The 19,238-nt window shown below is 40.9% G+C and overlaps 1 protein-coding gene across 4 annotated transcripts in view; it reads left to right on the top strand.

Moving 5' to 3' along the window:
* The window catches only part of TCF20 (transcription factor 20), a 94,432-nt gene extending 89,462 nt beyond the window's left edge, over positions 1-4,970 (top strand). For all 4 annotated transcript variants that reach the window (XM_063426341.1, XM_063426344.1, XM_063426342.1 and 1 more), the window contains one exon: positions 4,010-4,970. Coding sequence is in view for 1 of the 4 variants with exons in the window: in XM_063426344.1 (XP_063282414.1) it covers positions 4,010-4,027 (18 nt within the window). In the remaining 3 variants the exon portion in view is untranslated. The remainder of the gene's footprint in view (positions 1-4,009) is intronic.
* The last annotated feature ends 14,268 nt before the right edge of the window (positions 4,971-19,238 follow it).

Raw genomic sequence — 19,238 nt, forward strand, 5'->3', positions numbered from 1 at the left:
AAATATAGTAAAAATCTTACTGTATTCAAGACAGAAGCTGTAGATCTGCATGTTGTTTGACTAAAAAAAAATAAACAAGCAGTCTGCTGACATCATCCGAAGTGGTAGCCTTCCCCATAGGATTGACTGAGACTGACAAAGAGGCAGATCAGGGGCAGAGCCAGCATGATTCAAACACAGCCCTGGCCAATCAGCATCTCCTCATAGAGAAGAATTGAATCATTGAATGAGGAAAGTTCAGTGTCTGCATGCAGAGGGAGGAGATACTGAATGTTTGGATGCATTTTAGGCAGCCATGACCCAGGAAGGATCTCTAGTAGCCATCTGAGGAGTGGCCAGTGAAGTTATCACTAGGATATAAATGTAAACACTGCATTTTCTCTGAAAAGACAGTGTTTACAGCAAAAAGCCTGAAGGTAATGATTCTACTCATCAGAACAAATTCAATAAGCTGTAGTTGTTCTGGTGAGTATAGTGTCCCTTTAATGTCTCTCCTAGACCAGTTAAAGGATCACTATAGTGTCAGGAAAACAAAGCGGTTTTCCTGACACTATAGTGCCCTGAGGATGCCCCCAACCTCAGGGTCCCCCTCCCGTGGCGCTTAAGGGGTTAAAACCCCTTCTGGAAAACAGCGACTAGAGGCTGAATTAACCCCAAATGTAAACATAGCAGTTTCTCTGAAACTGTTATGTTTACATGTGAAGGGTTAAAACCTGAGGGACCTGGCACCCAGACCACTTCATTGAGCTGAAGTGGTCTGGGTGACTATAGTGTCCCTTTAACTCTGAAGCATTATCCAGACTAGTCATGCTGCCAGAGTGTACTGCCACTCAATTGTGCACCTCATTAAGTTGCATCAAAGTTAATCTGCCTATAATGTCCACCATGACATGCATGCTGATGTTATTGCTTTTTACTCTGGTGACTTACAGTTAGACGCGTGTACCTAGCTTGCTTATTCTCGTTAAAATTTTTAAAAAGTGCCAATACTTTCATGACATATATGTGAAATACCTTGTTTTAATGGGCTTGTACTATGATGTTGTGGCATTGTCAGCTCTTATGTTATCTTGTGCACAATAAAAAAATAAATAATGTAAAAAAAATGATTTAGTCTGATGTATGGTTTGTAAAAACTGTATGTAGGTAATAAAGTTTTACTTTACCCAGTAAATTTGAAGATTCATTATTTTGTCACCTCTTTTTCTTTAGTTGTGATTCAGCTAAGACCCTCACTGATATAGCTCACCTATTGTTGTTAATCAGTTTGGATCAGATGATCAGCCCCCCTGAATTCACTGGGAAACACACAACACTTGCACTATTGAATGTCACTACTCTCTCACATTTCTCTAATAAATTCCTACTACTACCTGTAGGTGCACTGTTGTCAATGTATAAATTTAGTTGAACTCTGGACCATGTCATTAAATGACCTATTTTCCTAGGATTACAATGTTATGTCTTTAATGGCAAAAATAAGTGGATGCATTTCTTCAGGCATTATAAACCAATAAATGTCAGTTTTCTTAAGGATATAAAATAGTTCATATTTTGTAATTTGTAGTAATAGTAGATGTAAACTTAACCCCTTTATGCTGAGAACACTCTCAATATATAAATGCAATAGAACATTTGTGGTGTGGTTATACCATAGTAGTTGTACACAATAAATCATAGGTGATACTAGCTATTATATATCTTATACAGGAAATATTGTGTAACGATACAAAGATAAAGCAAAATAAATGTCTGTTCTCTATATTCATCTAACCAATATGAGAATTCTTGTAGAATTCTTTTAGTTAAAAACAAATATCGGAATCCGTTTGTCAGTAGAGATAATTCATACTCAATATATTTTTAACTTTGACTCTGTTATCCCTCCTGTCTTTGACTGAGGTGGTTTCCCCTATATATACATGTCCACACCAGCAAATAGCCTTAACAATTATAGTGATCATAATACAGAAATTATTTGAAATGTATTGCCTGATTGGTAACTCTGATTACTCAATTTGAAACTGAAATAAAAAAGGAAAATGTTTCTATAATGCTTTGTTCCAGAAATATGTAGCAATCTTTATTCTTTAAGGTTCTCTACTACGTGAAGACATTGCTTCTTCAACTGTAGGTCGGCAACCGTATTCCCATTTTTGTGCAATTGATGTCTTAGCTACTATAAGTGTATGACGAGCCAAAGTATTCTGGTGACCTGTTATATCAGGCAGTAAACTGTATAGCAATAGAGCTTTTCCAGGAGAGGTTGGGACTCTAATACCATTAGCCGCCTCAATTAAGTGATGGGTGTCATTCTAATATGATTGTAGCTGAGGGCAGGAGAAAAATGTGGAGGATATCTCTGCGGGAATGCAGTCCTAAGGATACATTTGTTTTTAGCTTCTAAGGATGCTCACTTTAAATTGACTGACTGAAACATTTAAAGGTCTTCATTTCGATTACTGCCGTATGCATATCTTCCAAGGGAATTTTAAAAGTTTTTTTCACATGTATTTGCCATGTTTCCAAGTTTTCCTTTAGAGATGGTGTGGAGTAACGGTTTATAGCATGCAGAAAAAGGTTTACAGTAGGACTTGCGGTTGAAGGCTATATGTTTAAATTCATTAAGTTGAGTGTAATTTTTTTTTTTTTGTGGCTACCTTCTGACCTCAAACGTTTTATCCTCGTGATGGAAAATAATTTGGGGGAAGAGTATAATGTTGCGATATTTGTGGGAACGAAATGACTACCATTTCAGAATAAAGCTGGTATACTTTCATAATGCCTGATTTTTGCCAGGTTGAAATCTGAAAGTCTGAAGTGAAGTATTTGAGTGTAGTCAATGGAGTGGTATATAGGTCATTGTTTTTTCCCTCCATTGGAAAAGTCATTAGGTGGTATTGAAATTATATGAAACTGTATGTAGTGAATGAAAATGTCAGTGCACAATTATGCTAAATAATTAATTGTGAAAGAATTGGCAAATTTAAAGGCAAACACTGTGATAAGTTTATAATTGTGTTTTCATGTAACCAAGCATTGCACCTTAAAAACCCCGGCCGTGAGAAAAAGAACAATAAAAATTGTCAAAAAAAAACAAAAAAAAACCCAAGTGATACACTGGTAAAGGTGTACAGTTTACTATAATGGTAGTTAGTGGTTCATGCCACCAACATTTTAATAGCAATACAAACTGTGTTTGGTAGTTATTCCAAGACTGATTTACTGTTTAGTGTGTAAAACTAGAAGAAAGGGGACAATGTACTTCCCTATTTCTCTAACATTGTATGTGTGTGTAGCAAATGTTCTCGTTCTTATCGTGTTAATTGAAGAAGCACTGCAGGTGCCCTCATGTAAGTACAGCCACTAGAAGCACTTCTGCTGAAATAGCCTAATAAAACTCAACTATTTCCATCAGAAGATTTACTTACAAAGAACATTTGGTTTGTGCCGCACATACAAACTAGCCTCAGTGTTTTCCTATGGGAAACCATTGGATTGGCTGTTATCAAGATTGATCTCACCCAGGAGCCAGAGAGAGCACCGTGACAAGGAAGAAAAGATGTTTTGTTATTTGTAAACTTTTTTTTTTTTTTTTTTTTTTTTAACCAAATGTGTGAACTTTATTACCTGGCTTGGTGAGAGTGAATTTTATGCAAACATATATGCAGCAAATGTAGGAACTTCACATGTGGTTTTGGTTTCCTGTTTTTATGACTTTGAATATCTTTTTTTCGAACAAACTCCATTATGACACGATATAGCTGGAGTGTTGTCATATAATGAGACTGCCTAACTCTTTGTTATGAGGTTGAAAATGAATTAATCCACTTCAGCCTGGAGTGTCCCATTTAAAAGTAGCAAATTCACTGTGGAATAGGATATTATTTATTTAAAAGTGAAACCTAAATCTTTTTAAGCAGTACTACCTTTGTTGAAAAGTGCATCATATTGTATTGATATTTTACATCTGATATTTTGGTGTAATAAGCTTTGTTGTGTTTTTCAGATGAAGCTTTTAAGGTAAAGGGGATCATCACAAAGTAGTTCGGAGAAAACCTCTGCTCCATTCTCTGTCTGAACAATGACTTCTCTTGGGATTCATGTTATTTAGATTGAGTATTTCTTTGATGGACTTCACTCACTTCAGATCAGTGATCTTAGAGGACGATGCCCTCAGTCTACAAAACATCTACATCCCCGAATAAAAGAGAAAATGTTTAAGAAAATGGGGGAAGTATTAAAAATAAATACAAAAATATATAAATATATATAAATATATTTTTAGTCTGAAGAGACATTGAAAGGAAAGGCGCAAAATCTCTTTTTATGGTTGAGCTGAAATCTCATTAAAAATTAAATAAAACAAAACAACATGTTAAAGAAGGAAAAAAAGACTTGAGATGATTTTAGAAGATTATTTTGTTCACTCTTGACCATTGCTCAATGTACTGTGGGACTTGTGGAACTGAATGCGGAAAAGAAGCCTTTATACACAGCCTGTGTATATCCTCTAGTGTTCTATCGTGTGACAAAACTTCTGACCTGCATAAGTTGCAAAATTTAACTGCATTTCATGTAAACTCTTATTACATAAAACAATCTGGTTGGAGCCTCATATGCAAATCTATGAAGTGCAGTTGGACACAAGTATTGTTTCTTTTTTGCTTCACAGCTGTACATTGATATTTTTTTTTCTACAATGGGAAATGACTGAATCAAGACTGTTTTAATAGCTGAAATGTATTGTAAAGACGTTGGTCAAAAGAGGACATTTCTTCGTTTTTTTTTTTCTTCTATTTTTTTGTTTTTAAAGTTAAATAAACCTTTTAATGGCTATATATTTTATTTTAATATTTCTTGTACCTTAGTCCACACGAACAAATAATTGAGCGAGGGGCAGTGAGGGTGCCTTTCCTTGCGCATTTCACTTCAACCATAAAAAAATTAAAGTTTGGTGGTTCACAAGGGTTTTTGTTTTTTTGTTTAATATTTTTTTTGTTTTTTAAGAAAAAGTAAAAAAAAAAATAAAGAATTAAAAAGATACATTTATTTTTACTTATTGTCTTTCTTTCCTCTTCCCATTTAAACTACATCACAAATATCATATTCAAATTAAGGGTATTCTCTATAATTTGTGCACTCGCCAAATCAGAATTACCGTATTTATCGGCGTATAACACGCACTTTTTCCCCCTGAAAATAGGGGGAAAACGTGGGTGCGTGTTATACGCCGATATCCTATAATTACTTACCTGTCTTGAAGCGCTGGCCGGTGTTCAGTGCGCACCGCGGTACTGGAACTTCAATTTCAGGTTCCGGTTTCCGGCGGGACTGAAAGGATAGTGTGCACACTTCCTTTCAGTCCCGCCGGAAACCGGAACCTGAAATTGAAGTTCCAGTACCGCGGTGCGCGCTGTGAAGCCGGCCCATGCTTCAAGACAGGTAAGTAATGATGGGACAAGGGAAAGTGCATGGGAGGGGAAGGGGGGAGAATACTATGGGAGGGGAAGGGGGGAGAATACTATGGGAGGGGAAGGGGGGAGAATACTATGGGAGGGGAAGGGGGGAGAATACTATGGGAGGGGAAGGGGGGAGAATACTATGGGAGGGGAAGGGGGGAGAATACTATGGGAGGGGAAGAGGGGAGAATACTATGGGAGGGGAAGAGGGGAGAATACTATGGGAGGGGAAGGGGGGAGAATACTATGGGAGGGGAAGGGGGGGGAGAATACTATGGGAGTGGAAGGGGGGGGGGGCAATACTATGGAAGGGGGGACAATACTATGGGAGGGGAAGGGGAGGGAGAATACTATGGGAGGGGAAGGGGAGGGAGAATACTATGGGAGGGGAAGGGGAGGGAGAATACTATGGGAGGGGAAGGGGGGGGAGAATACTATGGGAGGGGAAGGGGGGGACAATACTATGGGAGGGGAAGGGGGGGACAATACTATGGGAGGGGAAGGGGGGGACAATACTATGGGAGGGGAAGGGGGGGGACAATACTATGGGAGGGGAAGGGGGGGACAATACTATGGGAGGGGAAGGGGGTGGACAATACTATGGGAGGGGAAGGGGGTGGACAATACTATGGGAGGGGAAGGGGGGGGACAATACTATGGGAGGGGAAGGGGGGGAGAATACTATGGGAGGGGAAGAGGGGAGAATACTATGGGAGGGGAAGAGGGGAGAATACTATGGGAGGGGAAGGGGGGGGAGAATACTATGGGAGGGGAAGGGGGGGGAGAATACTATGGGAGGGGAAGGGGGGGGAGAATACTATGGAAGGGGGGACAATACTATGGAAGGGGGGGACAATACTATGGGAGGGGAAGGGGGGGACAATACTATGGGAGGGGAAGGGGGGGACAATACTATGGGAGGGGAAGGGGGGGACAATACTATGGGAGGGGAAGGGGAGGGAGAATACTATGGGAGGGGAAGGGGAGGGAGAATACTATGGGAGGGGAAGGGGAGGGAGAATACTATGGGAGGGGAAGGGGGGGGACAATACTATGGGAGGGGAAGGGGGGGGACAATACTATGGGAGGGGAAGGGGGGGGACAATACTATGGGAGGGGAAGGGGGGGGACAATACTATGGGAGGGGAAGGGGGGGGACAATACTATGGGAGGGGAAGGGGGGGGACAATACTATGGGAGGGGAAGGGGGGGGACAATACTATGGGAGGGGAAGGGGGGGGGACAATACTATGGGAGGGGAAGGGGGGGGGACAATACTATGGGAGGGGAAGGGGGGGGGACAATACTATGGGAGGGGAAGGGGGGGGAGAATACTATGGGAGGGGAAGGGGGGGGAGAATACTATGGGAGGGGAAGGGGGGGGACAATACTATGGGAGGGGAAGGGGGGAGAATACTATGGGAGGGGAAGGGGGGACAATACTATGGGGGGGGGACACTATGGGATGAGAGGGGGAACACTATGGGAGGGGGTGGAGAATACTATGGAAAGGGGGGAACGACACTATGGGATGGGGGGGGGGGAATTTCCTTCTAAAAATGAGGTGCGTTTTATACGCCGGTGCATGTTATACGCCGATAAATACGATAGTTAATTTACTTTGTGTTAGAGCAGTGATGCTTCTTTTTGATGCAGATACCATAGCATTAGCTTGCTGTCCAATTTACAACTGTAAAATGAATCCAGTGACCCAATCTTTAACTGTTCTGTCATGTTACCAAATTAATTCTGAAAAATATCTGAAAGGAACACTATAGCATTAGGAATGCAAACCTGTATCTTAAAGGATCACTATAGGGTCAGGAACACATACATGTATTCCCGCCTCTATAGTGTTTAACCCACCATTTAGGTGGCTTGCCCCCCCTATAAATGTATAAAACTCACCTTATTTCCAGCGCTGCTTGTGCTGCCCTCCCCCCCTCTTTGGTGACACCATCGAAATGGCAGATTTTTAGCCAATCCAATGCTTTTCCATAGGGGAAGCACTGGATTGGCTTAAATTGTCACGGAGGCGGGTCAAATGCTGTTTTGGCCATTAAGGACCTCCTCACAGGGATGCATTGAATCAATGCATCTCTATGAGGAAAATTCAGCGTCTCCATGCAGAGCGTGGGAACGCTGAACGACACGGCTGCTCACTGTGCAGACATGAGCCAGGATGGCCACTTGGAGATGTCCCTAGGGGCAATAAACACTGCCTTTGCTCTGAAAAGACAGTTGTTTTATGAAAATGCCTGAAGGGAACTACTATACTCACCAGAACAACTACATTAAGCTGTAGTTGTTCTGGTGACAATCGTGTCCCTTTAATCTAGATAAAAACTAAAATATCTCTAAAATGACTACTAATGTTTTACTCATTTTTTCTTTTTCTCAAACTGTGCTTTTGTACAATTATTTTGTCTTTTTGCAGCCCTTAAAAGCGTATAATGTGCTATCTTTATTATTCTCAAGCACAACAAAAATAGACTATATATATATATAATGTGTGTATATTTAATACATTGCTAAACACAAATACACACACCTGTCAAGCCATAAGACTTGTTTTTCTCATATAAATCTCACTTTAACAGTGCTCTCACTACTGCTATGGATTCTGGGTAGGTGTATGCAAGTGAGCTCAACAAAAAAAACACGTTTGCCTCAATTCCACTCTATGCATGGATTACTTGGAGTATGTGTTTGCTGTATACAACAGCTTTGAAACACAACTCAGGAAGAGGAGCAAAGCAAAGCCAGTGAACCACTCATGGACAGCTGTTTCGTTGTTAATGCAACTCATCAGCATGAGGAACACAAACATTTTTTTCTCCTCCACAACTCTGTAGGTATGTAATATATATATATTTTATTTTTTATTTATTTTTAAACAAAACTAAATGCCATTACTTGAGTTTGTTTCTCCCGCTCTCCTCCCCAATGCCAATGCCAGTATAATCCCTGCAGCTGCCTAATTCTTCTCCCGCAATGTCACGCACACACTTTTAAACGTCCAGTCCAATGCTCCTAATTAAACAGCATTGGGGATGGAAAAAAGCATGTGCGCAGCCATTTTGACTCTGTTCTCACTGCAAAACAACCTAACTAGAGTTGTATTTCATTCTGCACAGAAAGCGTTGCTGTATCTACTAAACAGCAATACTTTACATTGCAGAATTAATATAAAGGACCTCTGCAGCTAGACGACTTAACTGATCTTAAGTGGTCATGGTGCTTGAAGTCTGTATGTATAACGTTTTAGTTTGATATATTGGGTTTGACCCTTTTGCTGTCCGAGATTAACTTCACCTCCGGCAGCTTCTTTAGCCAGCCTGGGTCTCAATTTTGTGCATATTAGGCATCTTTAGTCACCAACACCCATCCCCGCACTCCCAAATAATTCTATCAGCCTACTCTCTGGGATGTCCAGCCTCACCTGTAGAGAGGGGAAGTGAAGATGAATCAGTCTAACAGAGTATTGTGGCCTAGGTGTGAGGTTATAAAGGCACCGATTTTTATTTAATTGCATAAGTAGTTTCTTGCAGGTAGTTAGTTACCTTGGACATGATAAATATGATGTACCTGTTCTAACCATTGTGAACCCAGTTTTGTGTCACCACACAGGGTTTAGGGAACATTTTGTTACAGTTAATGTTGCTAGCAGTATCAATGTTACTCCTAACAAAACAGGAAATATAGCAAATCCCCCTATTAATATCAGCACATGAACGCAAGTTACGCTCAAATTAACCCCTAGTGGCTCATACCCTAATGCCTAGTTAGCTTCTACACAGCATTATACTCATTTGGCCAGATAGCACAGCGAGGCTATTCACTGAACCAAGCAAGATTTGGCCATGAGACCCTTTATTATTTTGTACTTAAATTACTGTTAAAGAATATTGTTAAGATCTAGCATGTTTACACACTGTGCGCCCCAGCATAGCATTTCGCTTAGCTCTATTCATGCACTCAACAACTGAACAGCGATACCCAGTATCATGTTGCTTAAGCCTGTTTCCTACCATGTTATTACTCAACTACCTTTAAATATAAAATTTTTGCTAGCTATCCCATGTACCTCTCTGTTCAATTGTCTATAATGCGTTGGAGGACTGCCTTTGGGGTACCTCACAACCGACTGTTAAAAGCTTATACACTACAAAAATGAAGAATCAAAAAACAAAACAGGAAATATAATTATTTCCAATGCTTCACACAGGATATGCTAAAAATTGTAAAAGAGCATATGATTGTATGTAAAGTAAAGTATATTTACACTGATCCAGGTTAGACTGCTAAAATCTGTTTTTCTCCCAGTCTCCGGCTGGCTGGTTTGTATTGTACCCCATTTTTGGAGAATATACTGGAACAGGATAGTGATCTCCTGTCTTTTGTCACCCCAGCCTAATAGAACACACTTTATTTTATTTTTTTTAATGTATCCACCATATGTTTTAGTGTACACCTCTTACGTCCTTGTCTTCAAATAATGTCTTGGTCTTTATGTTCCTGGTCAGTTCCATGTTTTATCTGACTTTGGAATTTGTTGTATATTTATATTTTCAGGTTTCAACTGCATATAGCCTTTTAGTTTATGGAAGTCTGTTTCCAGATGTATCAGTGGAAAATTTAAACTAGTAGTCGACAAGAAAATATTCCCAGCTGTTACAAAGTTACTAGTGAGATCTAGCTTACAACTAAACTTACCGGTCCATCTTTCTTGGTCCTATTATCACTGGTTTATACACAAGGGTTAGGTTTATCATTAGTCACCAATGCATTGGGAGTATCCAGCCAATATGAAAATACCAATCAATGTACACATCTTTCTCCTCAAGCTAGTCCGTATTTAATCACTTGCTCCAGTGTTCAGTGTACTCTTGAGGTGTTTGTATTATTTCTTCATATTCTCCCCGAGCGCTCAATTCCTTTTGAGCACCATGTTTTGTTGAAGAGATGATCCTGAAGACGGCAACTTGATGTCTGATTGAAACGTGCATCTCCTGCTTTGGTAAATGCATTATAATTACAGTACCACAATAAGTCCTTTCTTAGAATTCACAGTGAATTCTTACTTTAGTGAATAATCTTTTTAAAGTCGGTGATTTTTTCCCCAGTTTGGCTATTTTGACATTACATTTGATATTTACTTAGAATTATTACTTTAGTGACTAACCCTGTTAGAGTGCACTTTTTACTTGTGGTGGTTTATTCGTCGATTATAAACCTTTGTATTCTCCTTCCTCCGCTTCCATTTTGTTTAATAAAAACATAAAGAAATATTGCATACTGTTCTTTTCACCCCAAAAAACCTACAGTGAGGGGGGGGGGGGGCGAGTATTTGATTCCCTGCTGATTTGGAATGTTTGCCGATTGACAAATGATAAGTCTATAATTTTAATAATAATTGTTTCTGGTATACCTAATGTATTACACAGGAGTGAGGGAGTAGGACTGGCACTGGGCCGCTCAAAACTGGAAATAAATAGGGATTCACTAAAACCTATAGAGAAAATGGTATGGGAGGACACTATAGAAGTGTACAAATACCAGGAGCTGGCCTGTGATATGGCTAAAATGTGTAGAGAAATATACTAGAATTACAGTAACTGTGTGCAAAAATATGAGAATTCTGGTACTGTGCCTTTAAGGGAGAACAGAAAGATCGAAATCAAAGAGCAAAATCTAAGTAAGAAAAAATGTGTAAGAATTAAATAAAAATGTATGAAAATAAGAGTGCGAAAGCGAGACCAATGTATAAAAGAAGAAAATAAAACCAGATTCAATGGATTGGAGATAAACAGCAAAATTATATATATCTATTCAATATCTATTCAATATGTGCAGTGCAAGTGCCTCTATTTCTGCTATAGAACAGGGTAGCTTAAGTAACAGGTACTTGCTCCAAATTATATACTTTGTATCATGCAAAGATAAAAATAAAATAATTAGATATTGTAGGAATACAGTATATGGAACTGTATGCTAAAATGTTATACAGTATATCACTGATGATTAAAAGCAATGGTTCAAAACTGGATGTAAATATAAAAAACAGTTTATTGGACAAAAGTGATAAAAAATATATATATGCCAAAAAATATATATCAGGAATAGTTCATACAGATGTTACCAGTCATATAGAAGTCAGAGATGTGCAGAGACCTTCGTATTCGGCTCGGATTGATGTGGATTGTATTCATAAACTGCCACTTGAGTTGTAACCGCCGGTGAGGACAGCGTGATTCTCAGTGTGCCTCCCAACACAGAAGCCTCACTCCGGCGGGACATGCACTGTAGACGGCTCCGGTATGCGAGCACACCAACAGGTCCTGGAAGAATACTGCCTTCTATTGATGAGTGTATGCTGGATCTATGTCCTGATGGATTAGTCTGATTGTCTTACGCGTTTCGTAGGTGAACCCCTACTTCTTTAGTGGTCACTAGGTATCACTGGTATTCTTCTGATCTTATATCTCCATCTGGTGTAAGCCACTACTACTACTACTTATCTCTGTAAGTAGTAGTAGTGGCTTACACCAGATGGAGATATAAGATCAGAAGAATAACAGTGATACCTAGTGGCCTGTAATATAAACACTGCGTTTTCTCTAAAAGTTTGTTTTACTGAAGGGGAGGATTCTACTCACCAGAAAAAATACATAGAAACATAGAATGTGACGGCAGATAAGAACCATTCGGCCCATCTAGTCTGCCCAGTTTTCTAAATACTTTCATTAGTCCCTGGCATTATCTTATAGTTAGGATAGCCTTATGCCTATCCCACGCATGCTTAAACTCCTTTACTGTGTTAACCTCTACCACTTCAGCTGGAAGGCTATTCCATGCATCCACTACCCTCTCAGTAAAACAATACTTCCTGATATTTTTAAACCTTTGTCCCTCTCATTTAAGACTATGTCCTCTTGTTGTGGTAGTTTTTCTTCTTTTAATTATAGTCTCCTCCTTTACTGTGTTGATTCCCTTTATGTACTTAAATGTTTCTATCATATCCCCCCTGTCTCGTCTTTCCTCCAAGCTATACATGTTAAGATCCTTTAACCTTTCCTGGTAAGTTTTATCCTTCAATCCATGAACCAGTTTAGTAGCCCTTCTCTGAACTCTCTCTAAGGTATCAATATCCTTCTGAAGATACGGTCTCCAGTACTGCGTACAATATTCCAAATGAGGTCTTACAAGTGTTCTGTACAATGGCTCTTTCTACTGCTAATACCTCTCCCTATACAACCTTAGCTGTAGTTGTTCTGGTGACTATTGTGTCCCTTTTAGGATGGAGGCAATTGTACACGTTTTGTGTGAAGATCTTTATTAATACAGCAAGTGTGTAAAAGACTGAATTTCCTACGCAGAGGAAAAATAACATTTAAAACAGAGTAATCCAATAACAGTAGGCTGTGATAACATATTAGCCCCGAAACGTCAGATTGTAACCAGTATGACCTTCATCTTTGTGGTCTGTCAACTGAGTACCTTTTTACCCATACTGAGCATGTTGTTATCCTGTAAGGTGTGTACTTTCCTTTGTCCCCACCCCTAAGCCAGTCCAGGCTGCCGCAACCCAGGCGGGGCACGCCGACATAGAGGAGCACCAGCCGAACGGCACTCTGCATTGAGAAATGTGGTCGAGAGTGTTAGAGAAGAAGAATGAAGAAGAGAAGATGACATGAGCGGGCAGGAGGGCTGCGGATCAAGGGGGGGGGGGGGGGGTGATAGTCAGCCATTCGCAAGTTTGGCAAAAGTCTGCTGAGGCTAGGAATTCCAGCCAGTAAAACCAACAATGATTATATCTTTCTCATTCCTTGACCATGGCGGCTTTCAGGTCTTCAAATTTTCTGGTGTACTCAGACTCTTCCATCCACTGTTTTATTGTAGGTGTTTGCATCTGCGTCTGCATCTGCCAATAGGTCGGGATCACCACTTTAGCCGGTTTAAGAGCGTTTGTAGCTCTGTACTGTATTGGCTGTGTGGTGTAGCAAGTATGTCGCTGGTTTCACTGGAGGTGGCTCCTCTGATAGGCTCCCCACTACTGATTGTTTCCCAGAACAGCATGATCATCAGCATGTCCACCACACATGTAGAAATGTGCCTCTACCTACTCCACTACATGGGTCCCTCTGATGTAGTGTGGACGGGGTCAGGTACCACCTTATTAAGATCTTATAGGTATTCTCATGTACCTGTGCTGACACCAGCGTCTTCTGGATGAGAGTTGGCATCTTTTCCCAGTTTGCTTCTGTGAACTTCTGCTGGAGGTCCTCCTCCCAGCTTCTCATGCAGGGTTGTGGTAGTAAGTAGCGGTTCGTCACTAGCATGTTGTATGTAGTGAAAACACTTTATGAGCCATGGTGTCATGCAAGCATATGCAAAAAACAGGTGTGAGGAAGGCTGAACTTGATGGACGCAAGTCTCTTTTCAGCTATCTAACTATGTAACTATGTAATATGTGTTCAAAGTCCGTCAACTCTCTGGTGATACTCTGTTCTTGTGGAATTTAGTGGATATATTGTGTTATTTGCAGCCTTGTCAGTGAGTGGGGTTGTGTGTGTCACATCTGGAAATAGCTCAGCCGTTGTCCGGACTGTTCCGTCCTGTCCCAAGAAATCTTTCACCCTGGGGAAGGGGGCTCTTCTCAATATCCCTCTCATTGTGCCCTGTCAGGAAGTCTGGATTGCCCCGTAGGAGGAATAGAGGGCTTGGCGATGTCGTCAGGTATGTTAGCGTCGCTTTGATGAATGGATTTGATGCTGCTGCGCAACTTCCTCTTCCTCTATCTATCCACTGCAGGACCCAGAGGTCGGATCTTATACTGTCCGCTTCCAGGTGGACTCATTCCTTTCTGCTTCATGGGATCGTTCAAGCTGATGATTCTAGAGAAATGGGCTGGCAGGTAGTATTTATCAGTCCGGCAATGCCAGGCCACCTCTCAATTTAGGTAGCGTCAATTGGGAGTGCACTATTCTCGGTGATCTGCCTTTCCAGATAAACCTCGGGACTTTGAACTTGAGCTTTTTAAAGAAGGGTTGTGATATGAAGATGGGCATCGTCTGGAATATTAACAGTAGTTGTGGTAGCAGTATCATTATTACCGCATTTACACGGCCCACCCATGATATGCATGTTACACTGCTTCAGTTCCTCCGTGGCCTTCTGTAACATTGGTTGGAAATTGTGGGTAAATAGATCTGCTGGGTCTTTAGTCAGCCACACCCCTAGGTACCGCATGTGTAATTTGCACCACCGAAATGAAAATCGATGTGCGAGTCCCTGGTATGATTCTCGATTGGATGCCAGGTCTAGTATTTCCAATTTGGTGTAGTTAATGCGTAGGTTGTAGACTATGCCATATTCAAATTCTGCCATAATATTTTGTAGTGAGGAAGTTAGGTTCAATGCTACAAAGAGCAGATCATCTGCATAGGTCAGAACTTTGTGTTTGGTCTTCCCTACCTGCATGCCTTGTATGACCTCGTTGCTTCTAATCCAGTTCAGGAATGGTTCTAATATCAGTGCGAAAAGGAGGGAGGAGAGTGGGCAGCCGTGCTGCGTTCCGTTAAAGATTCCGAATGGATCGGATAAGGCTCCGTTTATTAGTAGTCGGGTCGACGGATTAGAGTTTAAAGTAGAGATCCAGGACAGGACCTTTGGGCTGATGCCTAGTGCGTGCAGGACTCCGAACATGAACTCCCAGTCTACCCTGTCAAATACTTTTTCCCAGGAGCAGAACTGGGAGGTCCCCGTGGCGGACCATTGAAACATAGAAACATAGAAACATAGAATGTGACGGCAGATAAGAACCATTCGGCCCATCTAGTCTGCCCAGTTTTCTAAATACTTTCATTAGTCCCTGGCCTTATCTTATAGTTAGGATAGCCTTATGCCTATCCCACGCATGCTTAAACTCCTTTACTGTGTTAACCTCTACCACTTCAGCTGGAAGGCTATTCCATGCATCCACTACCCTCTCAGTAAAGTAATACTTCCTGATATTGTTTTTAAACCTTTGTCCCTCTAATTTAAGACTATGTCCTCTTGTTGTGGTAGTTTTTCTTCGTTTAAATATAGTCTCCTCCTTTACTGTGTTGATTCCCTTTATGTATTTAAATGTTTCTATCATATCCCCCCTGTCTCGTCTTTCCTCCAAGCTATACATGTTAAGATCCTTTAACCTTTCCTGGTAAGTTTTATCCTGCATTGCAATCAGATTTAGTGCTCTGATGGTATTGTCCCGGACCTCCCTGCCCGAAATGAACCCAGTTTGGTCTGGTTTGATGGTGTCTGGCAATAAGTGAGAGAGGCGACTGGCTAGGACCTTGGAGAGAAGTTTGAGATCCGTGTTCAGCGCCGAGATTGGTCGATAGCTCTGGCACAGGGTGGGGTCCTTGCCTTATTTGTGCAAGAGTGGGATATTGGCTGATGTGAATTGCAGGGAGGGTCTGGCATCTTTCAAGATGGAATTCATTGCTTTACAAAACTTTGATTCCAATAATAATCGGTAATATTGTAGGCATATCTACAAAATCTCGTCTGGGAATTGGTGTAAATGTTGTGCGGGATCCTTGATCTTTGGTATGTATAGTTGGGTTCTTATTTGCCTGAGTAGGCTAGCTAGGAGGCACCCACATATTTTGCCATGTTCATGTACTATATGGCGAGATTGCTGGTAGGAGTGTTGGATAGATTGAGTAGAGTCAAAAGTTGACCCCTCTTCAGGAGTAGGTCCCTGTATAAAGTTTTCTCCAGCGTGAGTTTATGTTGCCGGTCTAATTTGACTTTGTCCCTACCTAGGATGGACATGTCCTGAGTGGCCACCCGCTTTCTGGCAGAGCATCGAGCAATGAGGTGGCCGCGGATCACTGCCTTGTATGCCTCCCAGCAATTCAGTTTGTTTGAGTCCGGGGTTTCGTTGGTCACGAAGTAGTCTGTAATCGCCTGTCCCGTTTCGCCTGTCTTCTTTTATATTAAGTGCATCCACACTCAATATATTTTACATTAGATTTTGTCCAGGAGAAACCAAGCTTTCATGTCACATAAAATATTTAGATATGAAACATAATTTTATAGGAATAAAAAATTTAGAAATTAAGAAATGTTGTTTTCTGCGTGGCATTTGAACTGTGAATGTCATACTGTTAGCTTTTACTGCAATAAAATAAACATATTTGTGTTTAGCAATGTCTCAAGAGTACAAGAATACCCCCCATGTACAGGTTTTATGGGGTTTTGGAAACGTATTACACACTGCAATAGGTCAGATTAGTTATGTTGCTTTTGAGACCGTATAGTTGCCCAGGAATGAAAATTACCCCCATCATGGCATCCCATTTGAGAGGACATACCCCATTTTAGATAATCTGGGCTGTTCGTATTAGTTTTTTATTTTTTTGCTTTATTTTTATTTTTTATACAACTATATCATCAGCATTATATGATTTATTGCTCTTTTATTACTGAAGACATGTGTGTTCTGTAATGTCTCACGAGTACAACCGTACCCCCCCATGTCCAGATTTTATGGTGTTTTGGAAAGTTAAAGGGTAAAATATAAGACTTAAGTTCTCATTTCCATTTTTTTCACATTGAAATTTGCCAGAGTGGTTATGTTGCTTTTGAGACCATGTGGCAGCCAAGGACATAGAATTACCCCCATCATGGCATGCAATTTGGAAATGTAGACAATCCTAAAACGCTAGCGGTCATATTTTTTAAACATTTTTTTGTATGTTTTACACAAAAACTGCACTCTCACTGATGATATTCTGTTCGTGATAGGTTTTACTGTATTAAAGCACTCATGTACAAAGTCTGATGAGTAAAACAATACTCCTCATGTACAGGTTTTATGGTGTCTTTGAAAGTTACATGGTTAACTATAGGGCTTGCAAATTAAAGTCTCTGGACTTCCTACCTGGCTTGTCAGGCAGGTCCCTCAGAAAGTAATTTGTAAACATTTCTATTTATATATATATATATATATATATATATATATATATATCCCAGAGAAATGCACTCAGAGGGCTTGTAGTCTTGTGCAATATATCCTTTATCAGTGCAAAGGCACAGTCATGGCTTTAGTCCGACCTTTTTCAAGACCAAGGCACTGAGCACTGAGACAAGAATAGGACAGGAATGTGAGTGCCAAGGTAGATATGGAGATATATATAATCTCACAAAAATGAGTACACCCCTAAGTGTAAATGTCCAAATTGGGCCCAAAGAGTTAATATTTTTTGTGGCCATTATTTTCCAGCACTGCCTTAACCCCCATGGACATGGAGTCCACCAGAGCTTCACAGGTTGCCACTGAAGTCCTCATACAATCCTCCATGACGACATCACGGAGCTGGTGGATGTTGGAGACCTTGCACTCCTCCTCCTTTCATTTGAGGATGCCCCAGAGATGCTCAATGGGGTTTAGGTCTGGAGACATGCTTGGCCAGTCCATCACCTTTACCTTCAGCTTCTTTAGCAAGGCGGTGGTCGTCTTGGAGGTGTGTTTGGGGTAGTTATCATGCTGGAAAACTGCCCTGCTGCCCTGTCTCCGAAGGGAGGGGATTATGCTCTGCTTCAGTATGTCATAGTACATGTTGGCATTCATGGTTCCCTCAATGAACACTAGCTCCCCAGTGCCGGCAGCACTCATGCAGGCCCAAACCATGACACTCCCACCACCATGCTTGACTGTAGGCAAGACACACTTGTCTTTGTACTCCTCACCTGGTTGCCGCCACACACGCTTGACACCATATGAACCAAATAAGTTTATCTTGGTCTCATCGGACCACAGGACATGGTTCCAGTAATCCATGTCCTTAGTCTGCTTGTCTTCAGCAAACTGTTTGCAGGCTTTCTTGTGCATCATCTTTAGAAGAGGCTTCCTTCTGGGACGACAGCCATGCAGACCAATTTGATGCAGTGTGCTGTGTATGGTCTGAATGCTAACAGGCTGATCCCCCACCCCTTCAACCTCTGCAGCAATGCTGGCAACACTCATACGTCTATTTCCCAAAGACAACCGGATATGATGCTGAGCATGTGCACTCAACTTCTTTGGTTGACCATGGTGAGGCCTGTTCTGAGTGGAACTGGTCCTGTGAAATCGCTGTGTGATGTTGCCCACTGTGCTGCAGCTCAGTTTCAGGGTCTTTGGCAATCTTTTTGTAGCCTAGGCCATCTTTATGTAGAGCAAGAATTCTTTTTTTCAGATCCTCAGAGTTCTTTGCCATGTTGAACTCCAGTGACCAATATGAGAGAGTGTGCGCACGATAACACCAAATGTAATACACCTACTCCACATTCACACCTGAGACCTTGTAACACGAACGAGTCACATGACACCAGGGAGGGAATATGGCTAATTGGGCCCAATTTGGACATTTCCACTTAGGGGTGTACTCACTTTTGTTGCCAACGCTTTAGACATTAATGGCTGTGTTGAATTACTTTGAGGGGACAGCAAATTTACACTGCTATACAAGTTGTATACTTACTACTTTACATTGTAGCAGAGTGTCATTTCTTCAGTGTTGTCACATAAAAAGATGTAAAATATTTACAAAAATGTGAGGGGTATACTCATTTTTGTGAGGTACTGTGTGTCACGTCAATGGTACATAATTCATTGTTGCACAATAGAATATTTCCATTTAATGTAATTTGTGTAGTGCATTTATGAATTGGCCACTTGGTTGCCAGGTCTGATGACAGAAGGGGTAATGTAAATTGCATAGGAATGTGAAAGGGGACAGA

Source organism: Pelobates fuscus, chromosome 7 (genome assembly GCF_036172605.1).
Source record: "Pelobates fuscus isolate aPelFus1 chromosome 7, aPelFus1.pri, whole genome shotgun sequence".
NCBI lineage: Eukaryota > Metazoa > Chordata > Amphibia > Anura > Pelobatidae > Pelobates > Pelobates fuscus.